Source organism: Sinocyclocheilus grahami, unplaced genomic scaffold, assembly GCF_001515645.1.
Source record: "Sinocyclocheilus grahami isolate Dianchi unplaced genomic scaffold, SAMN03320097.WGS_v1.1 scaffold193.1, whole genome shotgun sequence".
In the NCBI taxonomy this organism is placed as follows: domain Eukaryota; kingdom Metazoa; phylum Chordata; class Actinopteri; order Cypriniformes; family Cyprinidae; genus Sinocyclocheilus; species Sinocyclocheilus grahami.
In genome coordinates this window covers 941,996-953,249 of record NW_015505372.1, presented here as the reverse complement: position 1 = coordinate 953,249, position 11,254 = coordinate 941,996, and the positions used below count along the sequence as shown (strand labels likewise).

At 34.8% G+C, this 11,254-nt stretch overlaps 1 protein-coding gene across 1 annotated transcript in view; it reads right to left on the bottom strand.

The window, feature by feature from the left end:
- The window catches only part of LOC107594928 (beta-synuclein-like), a 27,428-nt gene extending 16,803 nt beyond the window's left edge, over positions 1 to 10,625 (bottom strand). Inside the window, exons 1-5 of the mRNA XM_016285156.1 lie at positions 10,447 to 10,625; positions 9,561 to 9,691; positions 5,383 to 5,412; positions 4,174 to 4,292; positions 1,296 to 1,382 (exon numbers count right to left, since the gene is read on the bottom strand). Of these exons, the coding sequence (XP_016140642.1) occupies positions 1,296 to 1,382; positions 4,174 to 4,292; positions 5,383 to 5,412; positions 9,561 to 9,681 (357 nt within the window). The 5' untranslated portion in view covers positions 9,682 to 9,691; positions 10,447 to 10,625. The remainder of the gene's footprint in view (positions 1 to 1,295; positions 1,383 to 4,173; positions 4,293 to 5,382; positions 5,413 to 9,560; positions 9,692 to 10,446) is intronic.
- Between the last annotated feature and the right edge of the window lie 629 nt (positions 10,626 to 11,254).

Genomic DNA, 11,254 nt, shown 5'->3' with positions numbered 1-11,254 from the left:
GTTTTTATAATAAATTGCTGACAGTACAATACTGGACAATGATGTAATCTGCAAAATTTACACTTCAATTATGAGACTACAGTGTTTCCCGTACATTGAGTGCGGGTGTTTTTATATCACTGTATTTCTGAAGGAAACCGACTGTCTTCAGAAAATTGGATGCCATTTTCATTTAATCTTGCATGTAATGTCTGATAAAGCAGTGTTTTTTTGAGCGGAGCGCTGCTTTGTGTAGAGCCCTTACCAGGGAAACCTTGATCTCTATATGAATGAGTTTGTATATATATGCCGCCTGGGAAACACTGGACTATGGTATGAATAAATTCAACTGTATAACAGTTTCACTGCAATTCATGTTATAATGTTAGAATTAAATAACAATAAAAATAATACATATGCACTTATCTGTACATAGTAAAAGCAGTTATTTTTAAGCGCTTGTTGACATCCTATCTAAAACATGATTTAGCCAAAAAAACAACAATAAACAACAATAACTTTACCACTCTAATATGTCTTGCAACATCCGTGCATGCAAAGGTTCTGCGCAATCTTCTTGTTCAATATTCTCTGGGTCTGAATCCGGCTCAAATTGATATGGCAATATTGATGCCATCCTTAACTAAACCAGAGCAGATGGAACTTGCTGCTTTGGCAAGGAGCGGGGCAGTACTGAAACACCGTCTAAGCTGTTCGCCAATCACAACATACTGAGACAGCTAACCAATCACATCACATTTCGCTTTTCGGAAGGCGGGCCTTCATCAAACCTGGAACTAATCGAGCCGTTTGTGCCAGACTGGGGAGAAAGGTATTGTAATAATGTAAATTATGTAAAAAATAATGTTTTTTTCGAACCACCAAGCATGAGAGCATGTTCTAGTACACCCCCAATACAAATTCAAGACATTGTAAAAGAGCATAATAGGACCCCTTTAAGGTCCAATTCTCACTATTAACAAACCATTAACTAAGAATTTTGACTCAATAAACTCCTAATTTGCTGCTTATTAATAGTTAGTAAGGTAGTTGTTAAATTTAGGTATTGGGTAGGATTAGGGATGTAGAATATGGTCATGCAGAATATGTGCTTTATCAGTACTAATGAATTCCCAATATGTTATTAATTGGCATGCTCACAAGTAACTAGTTAATAGTGAGATTTTACTAAAGTACTAAAGTGTTACCCAGAAAACTATTAAAAATGGGATCTGAAACTCGACTTGGACTTGTGGCCATGTCTGGTCAGGTAGACAGGTAGAGTTGTGTGCTACTGTGAGCGCTGATGTTCTTACCCGCTGAGTGTCATCATATGTCTGTCCCTCAGGGTCCATGAGACCTTCTCCCATTGGCTCCTCGGTGGCTTCCTGACCAAACTCAGGCTGTGAACACACACGTGAAAGCACATCATGTCTTCAAAATCCAACAACAAAAGATTTGGTCATGCAAAGGCAATTTAAAACACTGACCTGAATTATACTGGCATGACTGATTTCTTTTTAAAGCACTATCACAGACAGAGACTAAATATAAGCACTTTTCTGTGCCGTTTACGCTATGTACAATATATCAGTGGTACATCTGCTTATGTGCTTTAGTATGCATGATACAACTTCATATGTACCTAATAAATGTTTCATCAAACTCCATTTTATGTCTTGTCAAAGAGAGAGAGACTCTCATTACCTACATACAGTAGATACATTTTCTTTACAGTTCTGGGTCACTGGAAGGTTTATTTTTAAACTGAGCTATCATAGTCAATTAGGTCATATTCTAGCAATATACAGTCCTAATATCACAAGACAGCCTGTCAAACCCTTAATTTCAATCAAGCTACATGGAAACAATGCCATTTATACTAAAACATTTTAGGATACTTGTTTTATACCATTTGAAAGAGATTACTGCTGAACCCTCAGAATAAAAAAAATTACTGTATATATATAGACAGTAAAAAGAAACATCTATGTTTGAACCAGATGGTCAAACAAATTATATTCTCACTGTGCCGTTTACGCTATGTACAATATATCAGTGGTACATCTGCTTATGTGCTTTAGTATGCATGATACAACTTCATATGTACCTAATAAATGTTTCATCAAACTCCATTTTATGTCTTGTCAAAGAGAGAGAGACTCTCATTACCTACATACAGTAGATACATTTTCTTTACAGTTCTGGGTCACTGGAAGGTTTATTTTTAAACTGAGCTATCATAGTCAATTAGGTCATATTCTAGCAATATACAGTCCTAATATCACAAGACAGCCTGTCAAACCCTTAATTTCAATCAAGCTACATGGAAACAATGCCATTTATACTAAAACATTTTAGGATACTTGTTTTATACCATTTGAAAGAGATTACTGCTGAACCCTCAGAATAAAAAAAATTACTGTATATATATAGACAGTAAAAAGAAACACCAGATGGTCAAACAAATTATATTCTCAGTATAATGTAGATAAACACATTATGAGATAAATGGATAAAACACTTTTTCAAAGTAAACACAAAGTAAAAATACTATACTTTTAAATATTATTATTTTTAAATATTTATATTTAAATATGTATTGCAATAGCTATATTCAGATGAAAAACATATATATTAATTTTGTTTAAAAATAAAATGTTTTAGTTGAAAAGTTATTTTGAATTACATGATAAACTTTTTTATCTCACAAATAATGTGAGTAAAGTCTGAATTTGTTAATTTGATCAGTAGTAAGACACACAAAGCACAAGTGGCACTGAGAACATTTCCTGAGAATGACCCACAATCAGACTATAGACTGTTCAAGTCTAGTACACACACACACACACACACACAAATGGCACAGTCCAGTTAGCACTGACCACCCACACACTTTCACATGTTTCAAAACCGCTAAACTACACACTTAAACCAGCCATCACACATTTTCCTTATGACAATAGCTGCACTCCAAATCATTCGGATGATGACGGCTTAGCCGAAGCACTAGAGCTTTAAAATCAATGACAGTGGCATTGTGTTTTTATTCTCCGGCTCCAGCAGGCTTCATACACACACATAACTGTAAACACCACAAGCACATATGCTGCAAGCTTCTTACACTGATTTTCCCTCTAAGTGATTTATGAGATTACTGAGTCACCACAAAGGACGAGACTCATTTTTAAGCCTGGTGGGGAAAATCCGTGGAAGACCACACATGCAAATCTATCACAAATACCACTATTGGTCAAAACCCAGAGCACTCTGAAATCAACAGTTTGTTTAAACTGAAGCAGATCTGTTTAAGTTTGAAGACTGGCTGACTTCTCCTCCCATAGTGCATTTTTAAGTACTGTTCAAAGTGCTAAGTGACCTTGGGCAAGGTCGAGAGAGAGAGAGAGAGAGAGAGAGAGAGAGAGAGAGCGAGAGAGAATGAGAGAAGGGGGGAGGGGCAGAGGGGGCTCAGCAGGACAGAAGCACAAAGTAAGACACGATATTCCCTGTGGGATGAGCGTCCCTCCATTATGTGGCATGTGTTATGAGGTGAAGGTGAGTGTATGAGGTGTACAGCCTTCTGATATTCATCCAGTCACTGAGACTTTATTATTTTTTCTAGTATCGTGTATTTCTCATGGAATAATACATATCCATGTCTGATGGTCATGTGCATGTTGAGCTACTATACTGAAAAAAAAAGTCTTTTTAAACAATTTTCACTCAAATGAACAGCAAGTAACATTGAATTAAATATGAAATTTGTAAGTCGAAAGACTGGAATTTTTTGGTGTAAAACATACTTCAATAATCTTTGTTTTGTGAACCATTTCAAAGAATCTTTTTTTTTTTTTTTTACAGTGTAGTGTTCATTACATTTTCTATCCTATTAATAAGTAAAACTGATCAGAAATGTGACAAATTTTCAATGTTAAAAATGTTTTGTCAGGTAACTTAAAATATCAAGTCTAAAACTATTATGATTGAATCAACCGGACTACATTATATCAAAAATAATTTTTAAGGGTTTGATGGTAGAAATAGCTCCAACCTAAATGAAAATAGCTAAATTAAAGATAAATAAACTAAGTAAACTGCATATTTTTACAATCGACTTTTTAAAAGAATAATCATGGAATGGTATATAATAATATGTAATAATACTGACATATAATGTTATTTAAAAGAACATACATTCATGTCACTGGGGAACTCGTCCTTCTTCACCAGGCCGGTGGCAGCAGCAATGTTTCCGGCTCCAGACATCACAGCTCCTCCCAGCTGAGAGGCCTGCTCCTTTGTCTTCTCAGCCACTGCCCAATGATAAAATACAGCACGTTTTTAAACACAGACACAACCCATTTTCAACAGAGACACATCACTCTAAGTCAGAAATTCCATATTTATTTGGCAACACAAGAAAATAAAAAGGAAATTATCTGAGGCTATTGTCAGCAACAATGTCAGTGTAACACATTATTATTGGATTTTATTTTATTGAATAACATCAGTTTATGGTGATACTATTATGACAAAATCAACTTGCTAAGATTAGATTGCATCAATAAATGGCCATTTGTATTAAATACTGTCATCAATTTAGTTATGATTAAACCTTGGTCATAGACTTGCTGTAAATGTACATACTGTGTATGAAAAAGAAACATGCATTATATTATTATATAATAATATAATTATATTATTACAGATTTTTACAACTATTGTTTCATAAAAAAATCTGAATCACTGATGTAATAATAATAATTATTATACACATTTTATTAATGAAATTGGTTGTAGATCATGTGTTTTATATTAATATAATGTATAATATAACTGCTTAAAATTATTTACAAGAACATACCTATTAGTAGGCATTAATTGGGAATCACTTTATAATGCATTATATACAGTATACACTGTACATTAATATACTATTACTAAAATTCTGAATTCGTTTTTTTATATTTTCTGTTTTCATTTAAAATTTAATTAAAGTTTTAGTAATTTTGTTGTGTTTTGTAATTTTTTTGTTTTAAATGTGCCTATGTAGTTCTTATCAGTTTTTAATAAAGTAAATTTTTTGTTACTGTAGTACTTAAATTTAAAAATAAAATAAAATAGAAATTACACCTTGGAAACTAGCAGAACTAAAATAAGTGTAAGATATTTTATATTTTTCATTAAAAATTTTAAAGGGGGGGGGGGTAATCATACTGAAAAACACTCTTAGTTTTCCATCTGTCCTAGACAAATAACCTTCTGAAATATCACCTAGGCACAGAACTATTTGTCTCGGTTCCATTTACTGGCTGTAAGCCATGCCCTTTGAACACATTAAATGAGACGTATTCATTATTTACAAGACTAAAGACTAAAGAACAATTTGCAGAATCACCTTACCTGTTGCAACGCTGTCTTTGGTCTTGCTGCCTGCAAGCACACAAAAGAATATTGTAAAAAAATATTTACACAGCCCATAACAATACGGAAACACACATTAAATTAGCCCCTCTGAAGGAACTGCGATAAGGCTGAAAGTAAGTACATGATACAGACAGGTAATGAGTAGAAAGACAATGTGAAATACAAGCCTGGAACTCCCAGAGTAGCTTCATTTAAAGGTTCACTGGAAAATCATTAGAGCTAATAGAACCTGTATCTCAGACCTGTCACCTTAACCGCCCTGCTTGAGTGAACTATAGCTCAGAAACACTTCCTAGGAAGGGAGTTACCATATACTGAAATGGCAAATGGCACTCTGTGTCTCAGTCTGAGTACGATTCTTACAAGAGAGATGAGAAATTACTCTTGAGCAAAAAGATGTTTTAACTAGAGTTATTCACCCGTGACTCATTAGAGCTGATGTGTTTCATCTACAGCACTTGAGTCATTATAACAAATTTGCTTCTTAACATGGGAAAGACTTGCTCACGAATGCACAGTGTAACAGAAGTATCATTTTAGATAAAAATGGCAGATTGTAAGTGCTTTATCAGGACTAATCTATCACTAAAGGAAATGTCTATAATTTTACTACATTTTTCTGAAATGTGGTTGTTAAGAGCTTCTAGAATTTTTTCCACATTGTGTTTGTTTCATTTCATTTTATTTATTTATGTTTTTGGAATGGGTTTGGAATTCAGAATATATTATATATACACATTTTTGAAATAAATTTACATTGTTAGAAAATATTTATACTTAAAATAATGCTGTTCTTTTTACCTTTCTATTCATCAAAGAATAATGAAAACAATGCAGCAGTTTCTACAAAAATATTAATCAGCTGTTATAATAATATATGTTATTTGAGTTTCAAAATGACATATTAGAATGATTTCTGAAAGATCATGTGACACTGGAGTAATGATGCTGAAAATTTCAGCTTTGTCACCACAGGAATAAATAGCATTTTTAAATATATTAAAACAGAAAACATTCATTTGATATTTTATTTATTTTTGTAAATTTTTTATCAAGATTACTGTTTTTATTATCATTTTGGTCAAACAAATGCAGCCTTCTTTTGAAAAAAAAAAAAAAAAACTCGTACTGACCCCAAACTTATATAAAACAAATTATTATTTATGCATTCCTATTTGCGCAAATTGAAAAATGCACTAGTGCATTACTGTTGACCATTTTTTAACATTTAAAACATAATATAAAATATTATTCAGTAGTAGTCAAAATAAACAAGATGTATGTGTCTCATATATATAATATAGTAAGATTTTTTTTATATCCAACAAGCCACACAATTTGAGGTATCATGTATGGAGCACAGATGGTGTGAGGGCATAATAAACAATAACCAATAACCACTAAATATACAGCAGGGAATATACAGCTCGATATGAGGATGAGAAGCCACTCAGGAAATAAATGTGAAACGGACAGGAAATTAGAGAAGCATAATAGCAGTGGGACAAAACGAGCCAGTGTGACATTAGCAGAAGCCTCTTCCTCTTCAATCTATCCTCAGATGGATTGGTGGCACATGTGCGTGCGGGAGTGTGAGATTGTGCAGCTGCTGTCCAAGGTGGAACAAGAACCTATCAGCTACCCGTCACCCCTCCTCCACGCGCTAACACACACTTCCATAAGGCCGTCCCAGGTCACCGTGGTTGTCCGACCGCAAAGGAATTGACAGCAACCGTACAAGACGATCTGCAAAGCAACCGCAGATGGGCTTGAGGTATCTGGGCTAACTGTCTCTCTCTGGGAAGCTGGTGGCACAGATGTGAGGTTTTTATATGAAGGGATTCTATTATTCATTCATCCCAACATCAAAACAGAGGAGCATGAATGAGTGTTTGCGCTGGGCACTTAAACACAAATGCTTTCTCAGTCTCCAATTACAGCATGGTCAACAGACTAGATCAACGTCTCGTCTTACTGATCAAAGCACACGGCAACAAGATGAGCAAGCTAGAATCATTCCAGACATGCTTGGAAAGACAATTTGCCTTTCTTTCAGCTCTATATGCTATACAATAAAAGGATTTGGACTGTCACTCTTGTCTGTTTTTTATATGGAGAGCTTGTTTTCATGGGTGCTGTGCGTATAGAGGTATATGAGCTCATGGAATTGTGTGACATGTGGCCTGTAAGGCTTTTTTCCATCCCGATAGGAGATCAGAGAGATGCTGGACCGGCTCCAGAAGTCAACCATCTCACACGGTGTTATTTCACTCTCAAATTAGCGTGTACATTAAGAATCTCCTTATAAGATCAGGTTACATGAAATGGATTTTCTCTGTACAGTTTATGTTATACTAGAATCAATATCAGTCCAGTATCATGAGTGCTTTTAATTTTCCAGATGTAAAATCCATTGATGATTAAACAGGTCATTTCATGAGGTTGTGTGCTAAAGAGTGATGACAACCACTGAAATGAGTATGCAAACAGGACTGTCACAGCATTCGTTGTTAGAGTTAAATATATTGCAGAAGGCCAACTATGATCATATTTACATACATAAGCATTCTCCTGTGAGAAATATTGAAAAGATGAGTGATCTAGTGCGCACAACAAACCGCGTGAATTGGAAACATCTACAGAGGAGGGTTTTGCAATCTTTTGACAACTTTCCATCTCAAGGACCCTTGATATAAAAACATTTTACATTAACTTTTACAGTACAATCACTATTTAATGAACTATATTTGAAAATAAATATTTCATTTCAAAATTTTTAAATATTTTAGGATATAGGCTATTGATAAAAAAGTTTGTTTCTATAATTGTATATATTTCTATATTTCTGTAGAAAATCACTTGAGTAATATCATTATAAACTCATTACAGAATAAACCAGGGGTTTAACATTTACTTTTAAAACACTGGCAAATAACATAACCTTTTATTTATATTCAACATCAAGATTTTAGGTAAGAAAGTAATATCAGGTAATAAGCAAAAGTTATATTTTTCCATGTAAATGTTTGATTGCTAAGGACCCCAAAAATGATGCTACTATTGGAAAGGACCACCTTTTTTAAAATAAAAAGGCAGCTATATATTTTAATGCATAAAAACCCATTTATATTGTTTGAGAAAGGTAAGCGTTATGTCTAAAAGACAACATGTTTAAATAAAATTAAATAAACCAAAATAAATTACTGAAATATATTTAAAGATATTTCAATTTAATTTCAAATTTATTTGGAGAGTGCTTTCCACAAATCATTTATAAGAATAATTAGAATGAATTTTATTCTGTTTTATTCTGTCTTAACATGAGGCCAAACTGCATTTCTAATAATCATCGTTCTAAAAATTGTATCTAATGTTGTTTAAAATAATTCTAAAGGTCCTTAGAGACCTAAGAGACGTGAACATGTCCAAAAACACCCACAATGTACACAAGAAATGTGGCTCTATATGGATCTTTAATAAAATTAAATAAACCAAAATAAATTACTGAAATATATTTAAAGATATTTCAATTTAATTTCAAATTTATTTGGAGAGTGCTTTCCACAAATCATTTATAAGAATAATTAGAATGAATTTTATTCTGTTTTATTCTGTCTTAACATGAGGCCAAATTGCATTTCTAATAATCATCGTTCTAAAAATTGTATCTAATGTTGTTTAAAATAATTCTAAAGCCCATAACAAAGACATGCAGCCTTCTTTTGGCTTTGCACTAAAAATTACATAACTGAGCAAATGACACTTAATGACAGTTGTCATAAACATGCATAAAAAACCTTCATATTCATGATATGTGTCATGTCATAATTATGTAGGTGTCATGTCATGATTATGAAGGTGTCATGTCAGTCTTATGCACACCCCTTCAAGTAAAGTGTAACCGAAAAAAAATTAAATACGACGTGGACGTAAGAGGCCTGGAAAACCCCACCCAATATCCCAGCCAATCATAAAATTACACAATAGTGGCTGAACCTATAGTGATGCTCTGAGAAGCGGCAGTGAAACAGATAGCAACCCCCTCCTGGTCCACAGGCTCTGAGCTCCATGGTCCCTCCCACTCCCACCGAGCTCACGCTTGATTCGTGATATGCATGCATTAAAAAAAGAGCGTTATATGCTCCATGTCTTACCCACAAACATCACGCCTTCCTTGGTCTTCTCTGCAGCCACCGCAACACCTTCCTTGGTCTTCTCTGCGGCCACTGCCATACCTTCTTTAGCTTTAGAAAGCCCCTTCATTAAAACATCCATCTTGGCCACTCTGCATCCAAGAGAGTATGTTATGTAGCAGTGCAGTGCACAATGAAAAACAGGGTTTCTGTTGCACTGTATATAACAAATGTGGGTTAATTTGGAATTGAGAGCAAGTGTGTGTGCTAATAGCAGGCTGCCAGTCGTACAATAAGGAGTCCAATTTCCCATACAAACACACACAATGAGATGAATGAACATTCACACCATCAGCTGACGTTATTTTTCAGCTTTAACAGCAGGAGGTGTCCTCGAGATGTTCACAAACTCATTAATTATTACTCAAACGGCTCATTTTATACTGAGCATCTATACGGGGTGCTGAGAGACATAGTTTAAGGCTTGTGTAAATTAAAAATGGCACATGCATTTTTGCTTTATATATTAACGAATGCATTGCTATAATGAAGAACAATGTGTGTCGACACATTACTGACAGTGTTTCAGAAAAGATATTTCATTTTAAACGCAAACAGAAGATGAATCCTGCACTTCTCCTTTACAATATGGTGTCACCTCTCCAATGTCCTCACACTGAAGAAGTGCTGGACACGACACGGATAAAAAATAAAACAATTGCGTGTTTTATCATCAGGTTCCATTCAAAATTCAACATGCAATGTTTTAATTTGCACACAAGCACGCGAATACTCGTGTCCATCGAAGACCGAGCACAGCGTTAGTATTTTCACACGATCTCGGTTCATGCCAATATAAACAACTGCGTTTGAGCCTCGTGGACGTGTAATGCCATTTAAAACGTACCTTTTAAAGCACCTTCTTAGTCCTTATGCTTCAATTGCGTAGTAGATCGAAATATCGTGGAAGGAAATTTTACACTACGCTCTTGAGGTGGGCCTTCCTCTGGATGCGCTCAGCCAATGAGGACGAGAGGATAAGACGATCGACGACATAGCTCATGGTATTGATCATGGGGGTGTCAGACCCCGGCTGTAATGGCCTGTGTCACTCTGAGACTAATGCTGCATCCTTAGCCAATGAAAAGGGTGACTGAGATCGTCAGGAGATGAGGCAAGTGCGCTTAAATTGCACATCTGCTTCATACTGTACTGTCAGGTATTATTTGATCATTTGCACTTACAGAGGACGTGTGTATATATATATATATATATATGTGTGTGTGTGTGTGTGTGTGTGTGTCACAAATAAAGCCTCTGTGTAATTGGTGGTTAAATATTTACTAACATTACTGAGCTCTATCTATCTATCTATCTATCTATCTATCTATCTATCTATCTATCTATCTATCTATCTAGAGAGATCCTCAGTTCATATAGGCAGTATTGTGTAATGTTTTGAAACTACAATCACATGTCTCGCCATGACCAAACACAAACTGAGGCATGAAGTCGATCCATATGTTTTTGCGATCGCGTACCGTCTTCTGTTTCTGGAGCTTAACGTCGAACTGAATGTTAAAATCAGGCTGAATATATCTAACCGTGAAATGTATGGTAAATCCCACGTCGAAATGCGGTTAAGATTAGACTTGCTCATGCATATCTTGTTGGGTTTTACTGCAGACGACGAGTGTCGTGTCCACTGTCAATCT